This window comes from Clarias gariepinus, chromosome 5 (assembly GCF_024256425.1).
Source record: "Clarias gariepinus isolate MV-2021 ecotype Netherlands chromosome 5, CGAR_prim_01v2, whole genome shotgun sequence".
Classification (NCBI taxonomy): Eukaryota; Metazoa; Chordata; class Actinopteri; order Siluriformes; family Clariidae; genus Clarias; species Clarias gariepinus.
In genome coordinates, this window is record NC_071104.1 from 35,512,383 (window position 1) to 35,538,006 (window position 25,624).

The following is a 25,624-nucleotide window of genomic DNA, read 5'->3' on the forward strand; positions in this document are numbered from 1 at the left end:
TGAAGTTTTGCACAAGCGTTTAAAAACTGAAATGCACTAAATTTGACCTGCTGGTTCGATAGGCCTTGTGTAAATATTTTGATTAATTAACATTAATTGCGGCATTATTAGGCTTTCAACACTCCTAGCCTGTTCCTGTTCACCCCTGGAGGGAAGATTTGGTCTCACAGTTATGGTTTGCCATTAGCTGTGGCTCAGGCATGTGAATCATTCAAGGGAAGCATGTAGGGGCTGATAGCGCACTGGCTTTCCTGAGTTTTGACACTTTTCCAGACAGTGGGCAATTCAACGGGTTACTGGTCCTAGAATTACTCAGTGTACGTCTGTGTCTCGTAAATGCCTTCCTGTAACTAAGAGAAAATGTGCTAGATTTGGTTCCAAAAGAAACAAATTCATTTAGTGACGAAGTTCACTAACCTTTGAGTGTGCCAGAGATACAGTAAATTCGCTGTTGTGTTATGTTTGGAATGATATCCAGTATTAGTAATATGACATGGTGTATGTTTTATGAGTAATACCCTTATGTTACTTTTTGGAGAACATTGTGCAGTATGGATTGTGCTGTATTGAGCCATGTTGATTTATCTCACAGCTGTGAATACCATATTTCCATATAGATATTTAGTCTAGGAGAAGTGACTCCCTACCTGCTGCATCGTAAAGCCTCCACTGTATACCAAGGAGAATCCCTAAACAGTATATAATATTTTATAGAATATTATTCAGTTTGGGACATGGACCAGCCCTTCATGACTCTGAGCATCTAATATTTCCTTGGTATTACAGAACATAACATGGAAACTATTCAGGCCACTTGCTAGTCTTGTGTAAGCAAGTGTCTAGTTGTTTTTATTTTGTTATATATCTTGTCTATCCAATATGTTAAACATGAGCTGCATTGTTGCAGCACGGTTGCTTAGTGATTAGCACTTTTGCCATGGGGTTTGATTCCCCGCATGTTGCATGGAGTTTGGAAGTCCTCCCTGTGCTTGGTAGGTTTCCTCCAGGTGCTCTGGTTTCCTCCCACAATCCAAAGACATGCATATTAGGCTGATTGGCGTTTCCAAATTGCCCGTAGTGTATTTGTGTGTGTGTGTGTGCCCTGCGATGGATTGGCACCCTGTCCAGGGTGTACCCTGCCTCATGCCCCAAGTCTCCTGGGATAGGCTCTAGTCCCTCCATAACCCTATTTAAAGAATTAAATGTTATCAAGCTAGACGAAATAGGAATTACATTTTGTTTTTTTGTTGTTATATTATGGGGTACTGGTGGCTCAGGGGGCTAAGGCACTGAGTTACTGATCGAAAGATTGGTGGTTCGATCCCCAGCTCCACCAAGTTGCCACTGTTGGGCCCTTGAGCGAGGCCCTTAATCCTATCTGCTCCTGGGGGCGCTGTATCATGGCTGACCCTGCTCTCTGAACCCTGTTATGCTGGGATATGCGAAGAAAGAATTTCACTGTGCTGTAATGTAGATGTGACAAATAAAGGATTAACCTAACCTAATTATCTCAACCAGAAGCAACATCTCAAAAAGAAAAAATACTTCACATCTGGTAACGGTGCAAATCCCACAACAAGCATAAGTATTATAACTTCCTACCTAATTAGAGAGCAAATAAATGTCAGCAAAAAAAAACAGTCCTTTTCCTTAATGACATATAATCCGGATGGACACAGTGTCTTCAAGACTTAAAAATAAAATTACCCGAGTAAAATTACAAGCCTGCGCACTCTCTTCGGTTTTGCACTGTCCATCTTGTACAGACGCTCTAATCACAGGCTTTATCACGTAGCGTGTTCGTCCCGGGAATTCGCCCGACTGCTTTGTGCATGACGTGGCGACTGAAGCGTCTGCACTACACCAGTTTCCTCTGCAATTACATCGCAGTGTTCAGAAAACCTAGCCCATAGTCACCTTCACCCGAAACATGCCGAGGTCTTTGTAAAATCACTGTGGGCTCTTTCATTATGTCTCTGGCTTCCTGGTTTTAGCTGTCGCTCCCGGCCGATCCGATTCAATTCAAAGAAGCTTTGCAGACGTCTGGATATGGATTCTAATTCCAAACGAGCAAGCCAAAACTTCCTGAAACTACGTGAAAAAGAAACCCCAAGAGGAACCAAGCTCAAAAGAAAACCCATTCCCTTCTGGGTAGCACCAGACAGTGTGTCATTATATGTGTTCAGCTGTAGGACACAGTATAAAGACAAGCAGAGCTATGTGTGCTGAAAGGACGTGTTTTACCTTATTATCATTGTTAGGTTTAAGTATCCAAGGGACGTTTTCCCAGAAGTTTTGGATGCATTTCTCTACTGTATGTCGCTTCGAATAACAGTGTCTGCCTAATGCCAGAACCATAAATGTAAATGAATAAAGAGTAAGTACAATTTAAAAAAATTTTAGTTACCACATTGTTTACACCGCTTGACAGATCTGAGCTAGTTACAGTAAGATACATGTGTACACATTTCAACCTGACCCAAGTTCAACAAAACATATACACAATATTATGTTCAATTCAGTTCAGTTTATATACATTTGCAATATTCAATTTACTTACAATATAACTTTAAGTGTCATGCTACAGTATGTTAGTAATATCCCAGCATGTTGCGTCGTGTTAGTGGTACATTTCCAGTGGGTTCATACAAAGGTTCTAAGGTCCCTTTCTTCTGGACTATACTTTAGCACTTTTAACAATTGTCATTGTCACAAAGCAGCTTTACACAATCAAAAGAATTATTTAAGTTTGTATGAAATGTAAATGTGTATGAATTAAAATGATAAGATCGTCCCTGAAGAGCAAGCCGAGGGCGACGGCGACAGTGGCAAGGAAAAACTCCCTGAGATGACAATAGGAAGAAACCTTGAGAGGAACCAGACTCAACAGGGAACCCATCCTCATTTGGGTGATAACAGAAAGCAGGAATTGATCTGCATCATACTGTGTGAGATTGAAAGTTTAATATAACAGGAGGTGTGTTTAAGTTGAAATGGTGTCCAGTTCGTTCTTGGAGGCTCAGGTAGACTGTACTGTATATGTTACATAATGGTTGCATAATAAAGGTTCCTGTTCTCCCAGAGCCCTATGCTCCCAAATTCTAGGGTCTTATGTTCCCAGGATCCAAGGTTACCAAGGTCCTATGTCTCCCTGGTCTCTACAAAGACCTGAAGCTCCCTATTTGTTTGATGAAACATTTTTCAGAGATGTCAAAAACCATATAAAATAAAGCTTTGTTCCAATTAATTAAACTGGATATTATTCAGGAGATATTTCGTCTTGAAATTTCCCAGACTTAAGTCAGACTGAAACCTTACTTGCCTAACCTGTCAAATATAAAATATAAACTCCGATGCCAACACACAGCTTACTGTATATTAGTGCTTCCTCTATTGGGGACCCGCTGTGTTACTACACAAAGCCTTTTACATATCAGCGTCACAGTCGTGCTGTTGTGCAGAAATAAGTCTGCAGCACAAAAGCAATCTAACAATCTGACTCAGGTTTAAAATAATCTTTTAATTTTAATAACCGGCATGTGTAAGAATAATAACAAATGCTTGATAATGATTTGTCCCAATTATTCAGGCAAGGATGTAGCTAATCAGATTTAATTGTGAAAGCCTAAAATTGTGATTGTGATTAAAATAGGATTCATTGTGCTGCTCTACAACCGAGCACGATCTCGCTAGTAGAGAGCTAATTACCCCGTTAGTTCTTGTCTGTTGTTAGCTATGATGTCATTTTGAATTCCTGTCCAAACAGGCTTGGGAAAGTTGAGATGAGTGCAGGAAAGGTTGGTGTGTGTGTGTTGCTTTGTTGCACATGGTTGAATTTCTGAGCTTAGCAAGACCCATCATGCAATGTTTTGAAGACCAGCTACTTCATTTCGATCCAGGACTTAAAGAACTGAGTCGAGTTGAGGCAGGCACTGCCACTTTTTCTTTGTTTGCTCTTGGGCTTGGCACGGACATCATTAAGATCGGATTTCAGCTCCATACTGATCGTAAATCCAGGCTTAGCCATGTCTGTGAGTCACCCAGCTACCGTATGTGTTCGAACAATCTCAGCGCTGAATGGCGTTGGAGGAAAGGTAATAGTGCCTACAATTGTCAACAAAGTCTCTCATCGCATCACCAAGATCAAGGGCGTGTTCTTTATTCCAGTCAAAACATGTATGATGAAGAATTACGAGTAAAAGGTTATTATCCTAATTAGCCGTATCTTTCTGCTTCTATAGCCGTGTTGAAGCCTAAGCAACATAAACTCTGTCGGGTTCATCTGCCGTTTAGCCCATTTATTAGGCATCCATCACATTATGATCCTTGGGCTGGAGATCTGTTTTTTTTTAAACAGACCTGTCATGAGGTATGACTACAGTAATTTGCAATAAATCCTGGCTTAGTGTATTCTAATCGAGCTTCTTCGAAAGTTTTGTTTTATTAACAATTTCATGTACATATGTTATGTGATTATTAGAGGTTTGCCTTTTCTGTGTCTTTTTACGTGTGATTTGTATAATATGTGACTTTAAATTAATTTATTAATGAGCAGGTCAATGAACAAATAAATATAACATGAATAAATTGAATAGGGGAGCTCTCAAGGTCAGTTAAACTGTTTATTCGTTGCATTTAAAGATTGACACAAACCATACATGATTCTCAAAATTTATATTACAGGTGTAAGAATGTATCCTAGAATAAAGAGAAAAATGTAATTACGGTGGCCGAGATGTGCAAAACAAAATAACTAAACCAAAAGCATATAAAACAAATTCAAAAACTAATTAACAAAACCGAAAAACAAACAACAAAAACAATTGGTATTTTGTTTTTGAATTTGTTATTATGTTTTCAAAAACAATATAACAAAATCAAAAAACAAAATAACTAAAACAACATAACAATCAGAAAACCTACTGACATACCCAGAAACAAAATACCAAAATAGGAAAACACAACAACAATTCAGACAAACCGGAAAAGGCAGGATTAGTTTGCAAATTAAATTCTTATCGGTAATTGGAAATCTAGTAGTACTCTGAAATCAAGTCAAATAAATTTTTCACTTAGTTGACCAAAGTTATTTACAATCCTAAAATACTGAAATGAATCCTTAAGGAAAATACATTTAAATGTCCGTGAGGCCGCAGTACTTCCTGTATATTTTGAGCGCCAGATGTTTCGTCCAATCAGCAGTAAGAATCAACAAAGAGAAAAAGGTAGGTTGTTTTGCACTTCTCGGCCACCAGTGTAAAGTCACTATAGCAAATACAACGTGTTGCATAAACAGACGCTAATGAAAATGAATGAGTATGCAAAATGCAACAGTCATGTGACAAGGTGACTAAAACAAACAAGATGTTGAAAACCCAAACAAGTGAAGATTTTTCTTGGTAGATTCCGTAAAAAGTTTGCATCTTTGTTTTTTCGTGAGTTGGCTTTTATATAGACAGATGTGCAAGACCAAGAAAATATGGTATCACTTGTCATTTATATAAATATTCTTCTTATTTATTGTGTACTTGCATAGTCTGAATTAATCTTTAAAGCAACAAAATGAATTAATTAAGATGCATAAAATAATTATTAGCTTAATTAATATCATCCCCATCACAACCCCAGACCCTTTCTTCAGGGACAAAACACAACCCATTGAATATCAAGCCACCCTAAACTTTCCTACCTCAATCTTATAAATCTGGGATGTCAAAAACAATATTGGTTTTGTAAGTTATTTTATTCCACTAAAAAAATCTCCACTATCCGACACGAGTTCCTGTTACGGTTAAATGCCAAGGCTCTCATTTCGCATAGCTCCTTTTGTTCCGGGAAGGCGTTCAACTAGAATGACACGCCGTTCAGTGTATTCGTGTTTTGCAGTAAAAAAAAATGATCCATATTGATTGTGTAATTTAATGAGGAAAAGTGTCAGATCTATAATTCAACATGAATTCCTGAGAGAAACGTCTCCGTTCATAACAGTACTTGGGCAATCACATCATCTGAGCTGACATTTCCACATGAGCTGTAATCGGGCATGCGTGGTCAGTGTTGGCTCACAGCCTTCACCGCATATCTTGTGCAATCTCACTGAGTTTATTCATGTGTTATTTTATGTTTTTTTGTCATGGCCTGTCTGTATTTAATTTTTTGCTTTATAATCACACTTATAATGGTTTGTGCTTAAGACTCTTTTTGTTTCAATATTTTCATCGCTATCTATCTATCTATCTATCTATCTATCTATCTATCTATCTATCTATCTATCTATCTATCTATCTATCTATCCATCCATCCATCCATCCATCCATCCATCCATCCATCCATCCATCCATCCATCCATCTATCTATCCTAGTGGAGGAAGAGTCTACCAGTCCCAATAAAGAAGGTGTGGTCTTAATGCTCTGTTAATGACAATCTGCTTGTCAGTGCTAAAGAGGTGTGGCCATTGTGAATGGCGTTACCAGTAATAAAGGTGTGGCCTAAGTAAGTGTCAGTCCCAGTGAAGGAGGTGTGGCCTTTGTACCTTTTAGTCCCAAAAGAAAAGGTGTGGCCTTTGTACCCATCAGTGCAAATAGAGGAGGTGTGGCCTTCGTGAATGGCAGTACCAGTAATAAAGGTGTGGCCTATGTACGTGTTAGTCCAAGTGAAGGAGGTGTGGCCTTTGTACCTTTAAGTCCCAGTAAAGGAGGTGTGGCTTTTGTAGCTGTCAGTTCCGGTGAAAAGGTGTGGCCTTTGTACTCATTAGTCCCAGTGAGTGAGGTTGGGTCTTTGTACCTCTAAGTCCCAGTGAAGGAGGTAAGGTACCCTTTAAGAGGACATGGACTGTGTGCCTCCCAGTCTGAGTGAAAGGACTTGCCCTTTTGCTTTGCCTTTTCAGTAAAGAAGGCTGTGCCTGTTAGTCCTAGTAAAGATGGTGTGGTTTCTGTTTCTCTGAGTCCATGTGATCTCTGTACCTGTTAGTTCAAACTGTAAAAGTTTTCTACATCAGTTTGCCAATCACAAATCAAGACATCCTATCACTTTTAAATTACTGACTCACACCGCTGCAGAAGCTTCTAATCTTCTGCATAATTACAGTTACAACTTCACCATGTTGTGTGCCTCGACCGATGACCCTTAACAGACAATAACAGATGGAGAATGACTGCAGGCTTTTGGCTCGATTCAGGCTGTAAATAGCCCAAGCTGCCTTGTAGCAAGGTCAGTTTTCCCCACTCAGGCCTGCAGAACCTATGTTTAACTTATGGCCTCATAAAAACCACCATATGGTCACATTTTTTTTTTTTTTTCATTTACTCTGTTATGAATTTTTTTTGAGCTTTTGAGTTTGATTAATAGGAATGGGATTATTTGCATCACTGAGCCCTGAACTGCGGAGCTCAGATAATTGTGCAGGTGCAGAGTTTTTCCTCTTCATGAGCATTGTAACTACAAGGATTTGCTCAAGGTCCTATTGCTGTTGTTGTCATAGAACCATTGGCAAAAACAGGGCCAGAGATTTTCAGGTAAAATGGTAACTAGGGCATGGTGGGAATGATGGCTTTCTTCACGGATGAAGTCAATACACGGGTCTGGATCTTTTATAGATACGTCACGATGCTCAATTATCAAAGCTTGATCACATCTACAGGTAAACAAATCACACTGAATCTATAAAATGTTAGCTATCAGTGATGCATCGACTGTATGGATTCGATATCTTATAGTGAAGCAAAGATCAAAGCGGGAATTAATCATGGACCCAAAAGTGTGAGAAAGATCTCAAATCAATAGCCAAGACAAATCAGATAAACATCCTAAAAGGTATTTATTGCATGAATGCATTTTTATACAGTTTGAATTTCCGGAAATTCACAACACGCCTCATTTATCGCATGTTGTTGATATGGGCGCAATGTGGGACCATGATAGTAGCTCTATGTGTGTTTGCTATGTAAAGCAGTACCAGAGCATTTACTAACTGGTTACTTTCCTTTCTACAGTTTGTGTGAGTGTGTGTAGGCACGAGTCCTAAGACGGACTAACATGCTATCTCAGGTGTTTTTTAATATAGGCTCTGACCCGGATCAAGCACTTACGGAAGATAAATCAATGAAATTAAAAGATGAAACCTTTCTTATATTTGATTAGTATGAAATCAAACTTAATCCAACCAGCACAGTTTTAATAAGATTTGCTTCTTGTTGGATATTCATTTTTGTATTGGCCAAGGCTTAATCTTAGAAAATTAGGAATTAAGAACAACCTTAATAGCACTCTACCCATATGAGGAATGCTATGAAAGTGAAAGTGCTATGTAGTGCGCTCCTGCCGGAAATATATGCAGGACAGGCTAGACATGACATCATTAAATCCAAGAACTAAAGAAAGTAGAAGGCAATATTTGAAGTATGTTAGAATGGGAGTCACTGATCAGGAAAGGGAGCATTTAATGTTTTTTTTTTTTCTTTTTAAGAAAGACTCAACTGGAAAATCAGCTTTAAAAGGGCAGGAAGATTAGGGAGAGATGTTAAGTTAAGCCTTTATTTGACACATATACATTACAGCACAGTGAATTTTTTTTTCTTCCCATTATATAACTGGGGTCAGAGCACAGGGTACAGCCATGATACAGTGCCCCTGGAACAGGTAGGGTTAAGGGCCTTGCTCAAGGGCCCAATAGTGGCAACCTGGTGGAGTTGGGAATCGAACCGTTGTTCTTCCAATCAGTAACTCAGTGCCTTAACTCTGAGCTACTATTGCCCCGCTGTGGTGGGTAGTAATGGGACCTGTATTTAACAGTAATGCAACTTAGTGGAGGCCAATCACCATGAAACAAGAAACATGACCTCATAAAAGAAAATGAACTCAGTGCCAGCTTGTTGCTCAGCTTAGCTGTTCTCTCTCCGCAATAGCTCATTTACATAAACACAGAAACAGTCCATTTGGAGAAGGAGTGAAACAGATAAAGTTTGAGGTATGAAAACCATATTATCTGAGAGGTATTTTAGCAGGAACATTAACACACATATAACTTCAATAAACATGTTTTGTTGTAGCCTACTGTACAAAATGAAATGATGGTACATATACAGTAGCATCTGGCAGTGCTAACACTTTAGAAAAGTCCTTCTAATTTTGACTCATTATAAAAAAGCAGAATATAAAACAGGAGGCCCTTTGCATTTTCATGCCTCGGGCCCCTACGGTTGTTTTCAGTTTATTCCAGTGTTAAGATTTGATGAGTACATACAGAGAACTAGTGTTTGGTGTTTCTATCTGAGTCGTGTGATAAAACTTGTATAGCATGTGTTTAGTGTGACAGCCATCTGTTATCACGTCCAAAAGATTTTAAGGTCACTTATAAAGGGATAAGCCGCAAGATTTCTTTCCTGTCTTTTTTTGGAGTATGTTTTTTCCCCCCCCCGTGACTGTTCACTGAACATCTAAAGCTACATCCGGATTACTATAAAGCTCCTTTGTGTCTGTGTCTATTGTTCGAAAGCCCTAAACGAATAAAATTGAAATCCTGAGGCTGCCAGAGAGCCACTGTGGAGGCCTTGAGCAAGCTCTTTAGTGGGGCTGCTCAGCTGCTTGAATTAGTGTCTGCCCTAGCTATACAGTAAGTGTCTCCTGCTAAAGGTCTGCCAAGTTACCGAGTTTTAAGGTTGTTTTTCAAAAGCCTTTGTGATCCCAGTGTTCTGTGACTTCCAAGTTACTTATGATTAGGGGTTTAAAGCTTTACGTTGACTTTTTTTTGGCCTACATGCAGCTCCGAAGCAACAAAAATGATAAAAACACAGCTGTAGTGTACTTTGAGCTGACACACCTTAATGATTGACTTACAATAACCGGGTGTCTGAGTTAGAGTCCAAAAGTCTAAGAGCAGGTTTGATTCCGTAATGTAAATCATAAGTAGATTGATAATTATTGCAGTTTTCAATTAAAATCAATATAACCTCACTTAACTGATTTGTCTCAAGCAGCTATATTTCTTACATGTTTAGACATTTTAAAAAACAACAAAAATATCTAATAAAGATTGAATTGCTGTGTAAATGGGTATTTATTTGTTTAAATGTCATGTCTTGTACAAGGGGATAATCTTTTTTCCTGCTGCGCCACACTCCAGGCCAGTAGGGGGCAGTATCGCACCAACCAGACATAAACTCAAAAGAAGAAGAAGGTATACTCTCACAAAATGTGAAAGATGCAAGCGGTTTCTATTTTCTTGAAAAGCTATGCTCAATTTTTAAGGAATTCATCAGTTTTATACCAAAAAAATAAATAATAATTATAAATCGCATAACTCATTAAATCGTGCAGCTGTAATGAATACGATACTAAATGGATACGCATAATTCAAGAGTACATTCATTTGATCTTGTTAAGGTTTGATTTTCAAATCTTAATCACCAGGGATGGAGGAAAATTGATTCCGAACATATTGCGATTCAGGAGTTTGCATCTTCTCCCCGTGCTTGGTGGGTTTCCTCCAGGTACTCTGGTTTCCTCCCACAGTCCAATGACCTGCAGATTAGACTAACTGGCATTCCCAAATTGCCCTTAGTGTGTGAGTGCACTGTATGTGTGTGTGCCCTGCGATGGATTGGCCCCTTGTCCAGAGTGTACACTGCCTAGTGCCCTAAGCCTCCTGGGATAGGCTCCAGGCCCCCAGCGACCCTGTACACAGGATAAAGCGGTATAAACGATGAGTAAGTGAGTCTGTATTCACACATTGGCAGGCAGCACAGCAAGGTGTGGTAGGAGCAAGTTAGTTGCCAAGTTTGCTTAGTATTGTAACAGAATCTAAGGTAATATTCGGTTTATTGTATCAAGCCCCTGGTGAGTCCCGCCCCTATTAATCATACAGAGCTAATTTTGATCTCTAAACAACTTTGGCATTAGTACATTCCCATGCATTATTTCCTAACGCTTTCAGTCATTATTTTTTACTTATATTTACTTATATAATATATTATTTAATTATCATGTGCTCTATATTGTTCTATATATATTTCTAATGTAAAAATATGAATAATAATGAATAAAGAACAACTCTCAGCACATATTGGTGTAAAACAAACTCTGATGATACATACTGTACAGTACGCATGAGTGTGAGAGTAAAATGATTGAGTGGTTACTGATTAACACATGTTAATCCTTATGTCATTATATCACAACAGCACTCAGTGTTTGCTTTATGAATAAACGCTTTGATGACTAAGAGCAATGCCTTAAGCAAACACCGCACACACACATACACATACACACACCTAGGTATGAGCTCATTAGTAACAATGTTTTTATTGGGTTTTTTTTTTTTGTTTGTTTTATTTTATTAGGCTTCTTGTCAGCAGCTACAATTATTGCCAATTGGCATCCACTTTATTTCTTACGAACTACCATTAATGACTCTCAAATTAGAGCATGAGATTAAAAAGAAACAGTTTAATACAAATTAAGCAACACAAATACACAAGCAGTGCAGTCTCATGTCATGAAAAAATCACACAAACAGATTTGTTAAATGTTACGTATAATTAAGTATAAGAGGAATTGTGAGCTAATGAGGCTCTTTCTTTTTTTTAGGATTAGGTTTAATCAGTTGCATTGCATTTTTTAATTGCATTTTAAAATATATAATTTAATCATTAAAATTTGATTACAAAGTCAATTATTACTATCCCTAAAAATAATATTATTTTTTATTTATAACTGATGCCATTTCCTATTAATAGAGAAGGTAAAAAATGCCCTTACCATGCATCTCATAAAAGTCTTAAACTTTGTAACTTTATATAATAACCAAGTGGATTTATTAGAAATAAATTGTGCGTTATTGGAAATTTACATTTATGTATTAGACCAGGGTTCGACAACACATGGCTTTTTAAATTTATTTTAGTTTAGTTTATTTTTATTTATTTTTTTAAGTAATTTAAATTAAAAGGTTATGGTGATCTTGTAACATTAAAATTAAAAGTTTTTATTTTTTATTGTTTAAATTAATATGCGTCCCAACTGCTGATGTGCGACACCCGCCAGCAAAGGTGATATTGAGCAAATAGCGCTGTTCTGCTGTTCTGCTGATATGTGCACTCTGCTTCATGTGTTCAGCCAATATGTGCACGCTTCAGTACACATGTTAAAAGTATGGGGGGCGCACAGAAGCAGAAAGAATTTTTGTTTTGCTGCAGGTGGATCATTTAAGTTCGTTTTTTTTTTATTTTATAAATACGAGGAGGACTCAATGTCTATTTAAGTAATTTATTTGAAAGTAACCTTCAACCCTGCGTCTTTTTTTAGAGTTCAAAATGTTTTTGTTCCATGCAAACACAATAGGTTTTTTATACATAGCATAAAGGTAAAAAACGATATATGCAGTATATTTATTTTAGATGTCAAAAGGGTTTTGTGGCTCTCGTGTTTTCTTTTCTGTGTGAATTGGCTCCAAATAGCCATTAGAGTGTTTAAGATTGCTGACCCAAATTTTAGACCATTATAACGTCATAATCTGATAAATAAATGTAGCATGCAACATGTAACATATATGTAACATATTTATAGACTGATAGCGAAAGAGAGAGAGAGAATAAGAAAGAGATACATACATACATACATACATACATACATACATACATACATACATACATACATAGAAATTGGACATTTTTTCCAGTTTAACCCAGTTAGTATTATCTAGTCTAACGAGAAAAACATGTAATCTCTGTGATGCTCCATTGCCAAAGTGAAGTATTGTATTGCCAGCAAAACCTCTTATACTGTCGGATTAAGCACATCTTCAGAAAATGAGAAATCCATAGTATCAGGAATCCATTTGCCGGACGCTTTATCTAAAGTGACTTACGAATAAGTCAGAATCCAATCCATGCACAGAGCTGAGCGGCTGAGGATTAAGGGTTCTGCTGAAGGGTCTCTCTGCCAATCTGTCCCTGACTGGTCACAAGCACAGAATCATATTAAGTAACTTTGCCCAATTTAACCAATGTATATATTTATTTAATTTTTTGGCATGGTTTGGCTCCAGTTATTGCAAATCTAAACAAAGTTTAGAGGCATTTCTCTTCTAATCAACGTTTTTGCTATGACTGTGATACAGGCATGAGAGATCACTAAGTGAAGGGTGAAAATGTAGTAAATCATAGACTATGACCGTCACACTCACCGCATCTTCATACATTTGAATTGATAATATTGTATTGACATGTTTTTACAAAGGTAAAAAAAACTAAGGTTAAATTAAATAGGTCATGCATGACAGTAAGTACAGTAAAAATAGTGTGAAATAAAATGCAAGAATTAAAGTACATAAGTTCGAAAGTTAAAGATCACAAGTAAATAAAGAGTAAAGTAATAACTACTGTATGTGACTATGTAGGCAACTAAAGTGAGTAAAATGTTCAAGTAAGCAAGCAACAAAAGTAATTAATATTGTTTAAGTAATTAAAGTGAAAGCGTTTAAATAAGTTAGTAAGGAAAGTTAGAAGGTAAGTAAGTGTTTAAGTAAGTTAAGTAAGCTTAAAGTGAAATGTTTAATTAAGCAAGTAAATAAGTAAAGTAACTACAAGAAGTTATTAAAAGTGCTTACATAATGAAGTAATTAAAAGTGTTTAAGTAATAGTATTTAGGTAAAAGTACATACAGTAATTAAGGTAAAGAAGTTAAATGTTCGAATAAGTAAGTAATTATTATAAAATTTAAAATTTTATTTGTCACGTGCTCAAAAATACTTAGTATAATATGCAGTGAAATGCTTATACGACTGTTCGTGACCTAAACTGGAAAGATAAAATAGAATAGAAAGATTTCACCACAATTAAAGGAGAATTGCACAAAGAAAGTATATGCAGCAGCAGTTTGATTGCAAGATAAAGTCTGAAATGAAATGACGTGTAGTTCAGCAGCAGTGTTATTTTTGCATCTTTCAAAATGCAAGTTAGTCCTCAATGTACTGTATGTGTAAAACAAGAACAACAAATGTGCAACATAATAGCAGTGTGCAAATATGCAATGTGGCGAGTAAGGTTCTCCATTATGATCCTGATGTGTACGCAAGAACATCTGGTGTGTGTGTTTATGGTGTAAAGAAAGCAAACGCAAATAGTTTGAAAGTATTTAAATAAATAACTAAAGTAAATATGTTACTAAAAGTGCGTAAGTCAGTGAATTAGTAAGAAAGGACATTATATAAGTAAGTAAATTAATAAGTTAAAGAATAAAGTAAGCGATTAGATGTATGTTAAATGTTAAAGTAACAATTAACGCCGCACTAACATAGGATTAATGTAATTTTTTTTTGTTTACAATCATGAATATATATTTAATATTATAATTTGATTTATGTTTGTTTATATATTGATGCATGAAATTCATAGTTTGTTGCATTGACCCCCTCTGCCTGGTAAATGGTAATATCATCTGTGACTGAGCTGCTGAATTCCATTTCATGATAAAATCAGAGCTTTCTATTCCTGGGGGAGATTGAAATGCGTCACTGAGCCTGAGTTCATGATGAACCTGGTCTGAGTCCGTGCTTGCTTATTTTATGCCATTATCTAAATTAACGTGCAGGCAGGGTTTGGAGGCAGGGGGAGGGGGGGGTTGGCAGTGCAAATTTAATAAGCCAGAATGTATTATCTCTTGTATGTATGAATTTATTTTTTTTTTATTTTTTTTTTCTATAATTTGGTCATATTTTGGCTTGTATCCAATTTTGGGCAGTTGCTTTCAGGAATGCTGCATTGCTGTGAAGTACATTTCCTTGTTTTTATTCTTTGGTGAAAATAGTTTTTTAATAGTGTTCTTGCAAGGTGAGGATTATAATGTCATCTTATTGTTTTTCAAAACTAAACACTTTCCAAAAATGTATTATGCCTGTAGTACTTAATTTATTTAGTTTAAAAACTATGTGAAAAGAATAATGTATAATAAAATTTCTGAGATTAAATGTTATAATATAATATAATATAATATAATATAATATAATATAATATAATATAATATAATATAATACAGTATATAACTTAGGAAAGTTGAGAAACAGAAGTTTCACAGTGAAAAAGCTTCCCTTATAGTTTAATAAAAGTAAAAAAATGGCCATCTTGGCACATTAAGAGTTAACGCTTTGCACCAACTGACCCCTCTCTGCTAGCATTAAGGAATGTAAATAAAGCTATCGTTAGGCATTTGTTCAGAAAACATTCATTCTGCACAAAGCAAACTTGGTGTTGCATCTTTAGGCAGCTGCGTGCCTGCGCTATCAGTTACCGTATCCGGGGAGAACCTGGTGAAACGTAATAGTGCTCATTACTGGAAGGAAAAACAGAAAAGTGGCATGTCTGAGGATCTTCAGCTATCCAGGGTAGGATCACTGGACCGAGTATGGGGATATTTCTGAGTGGTATAAATATTATAAAAAAGGTTGCCACAGAGATCTCAATAACAGCTCAAACACACAGTCGGTATTAGGTGGATTCCGAAGCATGGAAAGGAATTTGTGTATCTGTTTTTATATATATTGTTCATACAGTCCACTAGGCTTGTAGTTGGAATACTAGATAGAAGAATTAAAACTAATTTACTACTGATTATACTGAACCTACATGCAATTTTATTTTATATACGATGAATTTAACTTGTAAACTTGTCAAAAAGCAGGAAACTTGGTAGAACTGAATTTTTTAATGTTTAAAAACATTCCTACTGTATATCTAGGAATCTAGAGTTCATTAATAAACTAAGTGATAATGGCCAAGAAATAAAAATGAAATAAAATATGTAACATAAATAGCATTTGGCAGAAATTGTACCCTTATCCAGAGTGACTTTTTTTTTTTTTACCTCATTATATATCTGAGCATATATTGAGGGTTAGGGGCCTCGCTGAAGGGCCCAACAGTGGCAGCTTGGTGGTTCTCTGGTTTTAACCTGGGACCTTTCGGTTTGATCTACTGAGCTACAGCAGTCCCAAAATAAAAAGCTATAATTTCAGAAGTATCAACCTATTGGCCTGTATTACTGACAGTGAAACCCGCTGTACCACCAACTTTGTGGAAGAAATATGTTTTTAAAAAAAAATTCGACTTGGACATCAATTAAACATCAGTTACATCATAAAAAATAACAGTTTAAACCACATCTACGTTATAAAAAAAGAGCATTTCCACACACACCATCAAAACCCAACAGGATTGGAACTAAACAGCTGAACAGCTGTGTGTCCATAAGAAAACCACTTGTTAGTGAGACAAACCAGAACAAAAAGCTTCAAGGTCTTATTTACTGTAGCACTTAAATAAAGTCAGCTGATGACCTGAATGTACTGAATGACCAGGCCATATTCTAGGGCTCACGTTGTGACAGAGTGGCCCTGGCAGCACGTGGATCATTTTCACACACCACATCGTATGTCGTGATCAAAGCTACAGACGGTGAAACGTGATGTTAGAGTGTGTGACTTTCTCTTGATCAGCAAGTTTATATTTTCTATTTTAATCAGTTGTAGTGGGAATAAAACCTCAGAAGATGACTTGAGTTAGCGGCACTGAGCATTGTTCAGTAGAGATTGGTACATGGAGGTTTTACTAGCCCTAGCAAGTCTCAGTGTATGTAAAGGTCAGAGGGAGTTAGTCATCTCTGTCTGGGATTGTGGGGGATTTTCAAGGTTTCAAGAAAGTAAAAAAAAAAAAAAGCAGCGTCACAATAGCCGACAGATCTGATGCCTTCTGTCAACTGCTCGTCCTGTACAAAGGGTCGAGGGAGACCTGGACCCTATCCTTGGGGACTATTGGGTGCCAATCCATCGCAGCTTTATAACTGCTATCAATTGTGCTTGTCATGCTTTATCCTTCACTTTGTAGGTGAAATTACTGACTATAGTGTTTCACAATTTACTAGCCTGGTGGAGGTATCTATTTTAGGATGGATAGCAGGGATGGAGGGGAGTGGGGAAAGGCGAAGCATAAATATGAGATGCACAAAATAAATAAACTAGCAGCTCTCATGCAGTAATGGAATAATAAACAACATGCTTGCAGGAAACAAAAAACTGAAATGTTAGACATATGCATTAAGTATAGTGTGATAATGTAAACTGATAAAAAAGAAAATATTAGTTCTAAATTATGAGTGTTTTTTAGTGTCCAAAACTATTAAGACAAAATATGTATTATAATTTTCCCTGTGCACAAAACAGGGTTAACAAGGTGTTACTACTGATCAGATGGTCGTACCACCAAGTTGCTACTGTTGGGCCCTTGGGCAAGGCCCCTCAACTGCTCAGATGTATAATGAGAAAATGTAAGCTGCTCTAGATTAGGGCGTCTGCAACAGAATGTAAATGTAATTAGTTCTATCTTATCTGGAGTCTAATAGTATCTATTAGTTCTAGCAAATAAACTGAAATTAACTGAAAAAAATGGCTTCTATTCAGCTTCTGGAGCCAGTTCCTGGGTCATCTCGAGACCTAAACCCAGTAGCAGCAAGGGGCAACCTTCAATTCTAAACCAATTAGTTCTCTTTTGACTACACTACACATTATTGAAGGAATTTAATTGCTACTGGATATTGGAAATTTTCTTCAGGAACAATAAATTATCTATCTATCTATCTATCTATCTATCTATCTATCTATCTATCTATCTATCTATCTATCTACAGTGCGGCAAAAAAGTATTTAGTCGGCAACCATTTGTGCAAGTTCTCAGACTAAAAAAGATGAGAAAGGCCTGTAATGGTATAAAAGACACCTGTCCACAACCTCAAACAGTCACACTCCAAACTCCACTATGGCCAAGACCAAAGAGCTGTCAAAGGACACCAGAAACAAAATTGTAGACCTGCACCAGGCTGGGAAGACTGAATCTGCATTAGGTAAGCAGCTTGGTGTGAAGAAATCAACTGTGGGAGCAATTATTAGAAAATGGAAGACATACAAGACCACTGATAATCTCCCTCGATCTGGGGCTTCACGCAAGATCTCACCCTGTGGGGTCAAAATGATCACAAAAACTGTGAGCAAAAATCCCAGAACCACATGGGAGGACCTAGTGAATGACCTGCAGAGAGCTGGGACCAAAGTAACAAATGCAACAATCAGTAACACACTGCGCTGCCAGGGACTCAAATCCTGCAGTGCCAGACGTGTTTCCTGCTTAAGTCAGTACATGCCCAGGCCCGTCTAAAGTTTGCTAGAGAGCAGTTAGATGATCCAGAAGAGGATTGGGAGAATGTCACATGGTCAGATGAAACCAAAATAGAACATCGTGTTGGAGGAGAAAGAATGCTGAATTGCATCCAAAGAACACCATACATACTGTGAAACATGGGGGTGGAAACATCATGCTTTGGGGCTGTTTTTCTGCAAAAGGACTAGGACGACTGATCCGTGTAAAGGAAAGAATGAATAGGGCCATGTATCGTGAGATTATTAGTGAAAAGGGCATTGAAAATTAAACGTGACTGGGTCTTTCAGCATGACAATGATCCCAAACACACCATCCGGGCAACAAGGGAGTGGCTTCGTAAGAAGCATTTTAAGGTCCTGGAGTGGCCTAGCTGGTCTTCAGATCTCAACCTCATAGAAAATCTTTGCAATCTAAAGGAGATCTGCATGGAGCAATGGGCCAAAGACTTATAGAAAACGTTTGACCTCTGTCATTGAGATCAAGTATTAAGATGAAATTTTGTTATTGACCAAATACTTATTTTCCACCATAATTTGCAAAAAATCCTACAATGTGATTTTCTTTTTTTTTGGTCTCTCATAGTTGAAGTATGCCTATGATGAACATTACAGTCCTCTCTTATCTTTTTAAGTGGGAGAACTTGCACAATTGGTGGCTGACTAAATACATTTTCGCTCACTCTAGCTAGCTATCTAGCTAAGGACTATCTATTGGTGGCTGACTAAATACATTTTTGCTCACTCTAGCTAGCTATCTAGCTAGCTAGCTATCTATCTATCTATCTATCTATCTATCTAGCTATCTATCTAGCTATATATCTAGCTAGCTATCTAGCTAGCTATCTAGCTAGCTATCTAGCTAGCTATCTAGCTAGCTATCTAGCTAGCTATCTAGCTAGCTATCTAGCTAGCTAGCTACCTAGCTAGCTACCTAGCTAGCCATCCATCCATCCATATCCATTAAATGCCAAAACATGCCGTTTCTTTAATGTCTACTAGCTAGCTAGCTAGCTATCTAGCTAGCTAGCTAGCTAGCCATCCATCCATCCATATCCATAAAATGCCAAAACATGCCGTTTCTTTAATGTCTACTGGCTCTAAAAGTAAGTAAATCCCCATAAACCCACATAATAAAATGCCAAAAATAAACATATTTGTAGCCTGGTATTAAAAAAAAAAAAAAAAAAAAAAAACAGTTTTGGTCTCCAAAGCTAGATTTTTCCATTCATGACAACTGTACAGGGTGAACTTAGTGCTTTAAATGAATTTGATTTGAGTGACTGCTGCATTGCCGGTGTCAAACCACTAGCTGTGTGCTATGCATCATTTTAGCTAACCAGCTAACTGGAATCATTGTAGCTTCACTTACCACAAAAAACGTAGTTCACACAGCATGATGTGTAGAGGAAGTGTAGGGTATGAAAGACTTTAATCAAATGCAAGTTAAAGTAGCATTAGCCACAATGGAATTTTAGCTAAGCTGAGCTAGCTAGCTTGTGGTAACTAGGAAAAGCATTTACATTTCCTTCCAAAAGCCAGGCTCCATCCATTTTGCCCATTTTTGGAGTAAACAGGGTTTAGGCCGAGTCAACTCATGCCAAGATGGTGATGACCAAAACTCACAGAGTTCAGCGTCAAAACCACTCTTTTAAAAAACACATGAGGGACATCATAGAGGGTTTGCCCAGCTCTTATACAGTCTATGAACAGCAGTCAAGAAACTCTTCCATTGAGTTTCACTTATATCTCCGTACTATTGGCCTTCACTGCACAGTGCTTTTACTTTATCTTCTAAAGATGAATACAGGTTAATACAAATTTAATACCTGATTTTTAGTCGTATTAATTTGCCCAGCAGTTGCTATAACCAAAGTATGTTTAAGGTTGCAGTAACTCACGCTGCTTCTGCTAACAAAAATCTATTTCCATTGACTTTCTCTTGTCTTTGCCACTTAATGTAGAAAATTACATATTTATGAAGGCACAAAACAGGTGTGTTGTTTTGCTCATTTGGAAGATGCTTAGTGATGGGGTCTCATAACTGTGTTTCCTGTTCATGTGGGAAATCCATTTTGTAATTTTGAGTTTACAGTTCTGAAGGTCAAGTGGATGACCTGGCAGTTGGAAGCTGTCAATTAAACCCCAGACCATCTGCTCTCCTTCTCTCTGTCGCTCTCTCTGTCTCTCTGTATGTGGTGCGAACAGCAGGTACCATACTGCAAAAGCCATAACTGTGGATTTCATTCCCTCCACAGGCTCTTTTGTCCTGCTCATTCTAGTTACCAGGCTTAACCCATTCACTTCTAAATATTCAGTTTCTCATTTTAAAGCCTTTTATAAAGCCTAAATCTGTTTTTTGTTTAACCATTACTGCATGGTTTGGTGCATTTACGGCGTCTGGCAGACGCCCTTATCCTGAGTGACTTACATTTTATATTATTATACATCTGAGAAGTTGGGGCCTTGCTCAAATGCCCAACAGTGGCAACTTTGTTGTGCTGGAGTTTGAACCTGGGACCTGCCGTTCAGTACTCCAATACCGTAACCACTGAGCTATGTACCCCCTTGGTACATTTCTGGTACAGTGAAGTGGAAAAAAAACGAGACATGCAATTTCATTTCATATACGATAAATTAAACGTGTAAACCTATAAACTTGTACAAACAGCAGCAAACTTAGCAGTACCCTTTTTTTCTTTTTTTCAAAAACATTTCTAGATCTGGGTGCTGTATCTACAGTAGGTGCATTATGTTGTTTGAAAATAGTAACAGCACTATTTATAGCAAACAGTGCAAGCAACAGCAGTTGCTTCTACCCTGATGGTGTCCAATCACTAGTGAAACGCTGGAATAAATGCATTAGTGTAGCAGGGGATGATATAAAGAAATAAAGAGTTTTTACTCTCATAACTGTTCTCTTTTTGTGCATAATGAAAAATTCCAAGCTGACTTGAATGCCACTTGAATGATTAGTTATATTTTTTATTTAAATGTGCCAGATTTTTAGCATTTGCATAAAACTTAAAGTATTGCTGAATATTACTAGGAAATACAGCTAGGAAATGTCCAGAAATGTAGTTGAAAAATTGGCATATTTAATACATTTAATTAGTTTAAACAAAATAAATATTTGAATCATTACATTAACACTTAACCCTTAAAATCATTATATGCTTAAAATATATGCAGATGCAAAAAATTATTAAATACTAGGCATATGACATAAAGGGTCCATTACTATAAATATTCTTTAAATGAATCATAATGCCAATTTGATGCTACCGAATGAGAAGAGCGTTTAAACAAATTCAGGCTGGCAGAGATTACTGCACTTTAAAATCAGTAAATTAGTCACACTTCTTTGTTTCTGTCATCCAATAACGTGTGAAATGCAAAAGTGCCCCAGGCATCTGAGATCTTAAAGATCAGAGAATATCACGATTTTAGCGGTCTGTATTCTTTTGATGGTGGTGACGTTATTTTGAAATCCCTGACATCCTGCTTTTACTACTTTGTATGCCAAGTCACAAGTTCAGAGCTGAACACAGACGCACTGCACTTTTTTTCGTTTTTTTTTTCTTGCCATGTCCTCAATTATAACTTTGGGCGTCTTGTTCATCTCTGCAGAAGGTGTACAACATCCTCTCAAGATTTTCCATCAAAACTGTGCCTTAAAGAAGGATGAAGGGCCCTGCAAGGCGATAATACCGAAATTCTACTTCGACATCGAGACTGGGAAATGTGAGGAATTCGAGTATGGAGGCTGTCAGGGCAACGAGAACAATTTCCAGAGTAAAGAAGAGTGCGAAACATTTTGTCTGGTGAAAGGTAAGTCGAGTTTACTGCTTTTTATTTTTGCCCTCTTACAATGAAATTCACAGTGCTCAGCAGGGGTCGGGACCTGTTCGGGGAAGTCCAGAGGGTCACAAGAAATGGGCTTTGGGAAACCAAAGTGTGATGGGGGCAGGCATGGTTCTAAACTCTTAGGATGTAAAACTTAAAAGACTCTGAAGTGACACATTCTGCATTTGGCTTATGTAATTCCTGACATCCTACTACAAAAAAGAAGAAGAAAGAAAACAGGAACTCTACTTTTTATTCCAGCAAATCCACCTGACTGCTCACAACATCAGCACTAAATAAAGTGGGACTTTTTGCTTTCAATTAATTATATTGTTGGAAGGTTTGATTCCCACCTCGAGTCTGTGTGTGTCCATGGAGTTACATGTTCTCCTCATGCGTGGTGGGTTTCCTCCGAGTCCTCCCACGGTCCCAGTAAGCTAACAGGCTTTTCCAAATTGCCTGGAATGTGTGAATATGCGAGTGTCTGTGTGCTCTATGATCTGTTGGATCTGAACAATTTCTTCCTTTTAATAAAATAAAACTACACCTCGTTTGGAATGTCAAGAATGATCAATCTCAACGTAGCATGCAAACTGGATTATATTTAACAGGCTACTACACCATGTACTATGCCTTGCTCTTCCCATAATCCCAGCTCTGAGTCTCTTCTAAAAGAAATGACTGTCTTATGTACAGTAATTCCCTCTGCCAGCTGTGTGAGAGGTTTGCTACAATGGATTTGACACCCATCCCTGAAACGCTGACTGAGATAACAGTATCTTAAGGTCAATAAAACAACACGCCATCCCAGGAGTCAGAAAGTAAACACTCTGACGCTGCGTTTATCAGTTTACAGGTTATGAATTCACCAGCGAGGCGCTCCCATTTCCTCGTAATTAGTTCATAAAGATTAATGATTCAGGCCAGCATTTTTGGTATAATTGCTCAACCAAGAGCTCGTTATAATCTAAGCTATCATTCAGTGAAGGATAATGAACCCTGAGTGATATTGATAAGGGCAGAGTTTTCTAACTCTTAAGTTAATACATTAAGTCCCCAAAATGTTTATGATATCTGACAGATCAATCTGTAATTAATATATAAATATTCCTATCCATAAATACTGTATTATAAAAAAATATCTATTATACAATGAAAAATTATATCTAAAAGGACTAAGATTTTTGCTCGGTCGATGAATCTGCATTTCTTTTTCTACACATTATCTAATTATATTTTTGTCATCTCGCTAACTGTTCTAGGGTCTTTTTCTCCTCATAAAGATTTTTTTAATGGTAATGGTGGTTAATTAATATATAATGTTTATACAAAAGTGTTTAATTATTTCTGCTTTTATTATTTTTGACAAGGCATCCATTTTTTAAGTGTTCCTGTAATCACAGTTAATCATCTTATTTTAGCCTGCTAGCTAGCATAAGTAGTGTAGAAAATGGAATTAGGCCTACCATAGAAATTAATTTGAGTTCTGACTTTGTTCTTGAGAATCTCCAAAAGTTGCTCATCATTCGGAGATCGCTGGTTCGATTCCCGGGTGATGCTGTAACCTCTCGCAGCCGGAGGTCTAGAGAGAGCTGATTGGCCGAGCTCTCTCAGAGATGAGAGGTACTTAGTGCTCCCACATTAATCACGGCTCTACAGCCAATCAGGGGCGTCTACAGCCAATCAGGGGCGTCTGTAAGATCGCGCACGCGGAAGGATAGCACTGTCCTCAGAGTGTGTTACGCCGCTCTCCAATGGTCCGTAAGCGAGCAGTTCAAAAAGATGCGGTCGGCTGGCGTCACTTGGTTCAGAGGAAACACGTGATAGTCTTCGCCCTCCCGACTGAGTGGTAGTAGTAGCCTTAATGTGGAGCCCCCTTGTGACGGGGAGGAATTGGACACGACTAAATTAGGGAGAAAATCTCAATTAATGATGGCCCTAATCTTCATCTATAGTAATAAATATTATAAACATCTCTAAAATGAGATTGTGTTACCAAGCTAAGTGCATACTTTCCATAAATCTTAATAACTTTTTTCCTTTATTTATTTGTTTTTTTATTTCTATATATGGATTTGAACACATGCTGAAACAGGCACTAAGACACACTGACTCAGAGATGCTCGTATTTACATAAAGTGGCTCAATATTTCATTCACAATAAATGAAAAATAAATACTTGTACCTGTGTGTATGTGTGTAAACTATCAAGCACTACATATCCAAAGTTGTCAATTTCTTTTGTAAGAGTTCATTTCTTTTTTTTATATGTCTAGAACATTTGAATGGAAACACAGAGCATTTTGAGTCCAGATGATGAGATAAAGCAAGATTTATGAGGCGCTCCAGCATTCAGATAAAAAGACAGACTAAAAAACATGCTTTTCTGCTCATTCTGGCAGAGCATTTGTCTCTAATGGCATAAAATACTTCAGCACATCCCATTTTTTCAGAGCTGTAAATCATTTTGATGCTGAATCACAGCTTGATCGATATTCTGCATGCAAAAAGTTGCTACTTTTACAGTTTTTTTTTTTTTACGTGTCTTAGGGACCTTTTGACATGCCCTAATTTTACTTTGATTGCTTTTTTTTTAAATGCTTGATGAAGAAAAACATTTTACAAAAATATCAACTTATTTAAAATCATCTGGAAGCTACTCAGGGTGGTGTGTGTTCATACTCACCGCTGTCAGAAGGTTGACTGGAAAAAAAAGACAAATATTAAAGATTGTATCAATTACCCTTGACTCCTAAAGGAATTCCCTCGATGGTTTATTTTTACTTCCTTAAAGTTTCTATTTGTTATTATTTATATAACAGGTTAACACAGGTCGTAGAGCTCCCCCAAAGTGTCTCGTTAATTCAGCAGCTTAAATATTTATTAGTTAGTGCATTTTTTTTATACATTAAACCCTTTTCATATGACTCCTCCTCCGAACTCATCAATTACGGTGTGATTTAATGGAGTTGGTCAGGTCCCGATCATTGGCATTTAACTGCACTATTTTTTAAAAAGCCCAAAAATGACAAGTACTTATATTAAACTTACTCTACTAATAGACTTTGGATTTATACTGTCCTGATTAAGGGTCATGTAAATATATCGAGACGGATATATCAATATCTATATATCGTCATCTATTTTAACTCTTTAATATTTAATTTAATGATTATTATATACAGTACATCTTTTAGAAAAAATTATTACCTAGATGGGTGAGGAACCATTACCTGTTATAGGGCACTTGTTGAAATTAGAATAAAAATTTGAAAAAAAAATTTACTTTTTACTTTTGTGATTTTTCAGAAAAAAAATTGCAATCAATGTCAATTAATTACCATATATGGTAACATTTTACCCCAAAAGTATATATATATATATATATATATATATATATATATATATATATATATATATATATCAATCTCCTGGGATAGGCTTCAGGCCCCTCGTGACCCTGTATACAGGTTAAAGCGGTATCGATGACAATTACGACAATACAAATATACATTAAAAAAATACAACAATGTACAAATCCTATAGACTTTGCCAAATGTGGTTCTTCACCCAATTAAGGG

General features: G+C 37.0%; 1 protein-coding gene across 4 annotated transcripts in view; it reads left to right on the forward strand.

The window, feature by feature from the left end:
* Positions 1–25,624, forward strand: part of tfpia (tissue factor pathway inhibitor a) — a 42,870-nt gene that overhangs the window by 4,772 nt on the left and 12,474 nt on the right. For all 4 annotated transcript variants that reach the window (XM_053496423.1, XM_053496425.1, XM_053496426.1 and 1 more), the window contains exon 2: positions 21,828–22,028. In XM_053496423.1, coding sequence (XP_053352398.1) covers positions 21,828–22,028 — 201 coding nt within the window. The remainder of the gene's footprint in view (positions 1–21,827; positions 22,029–25,624) is intronic.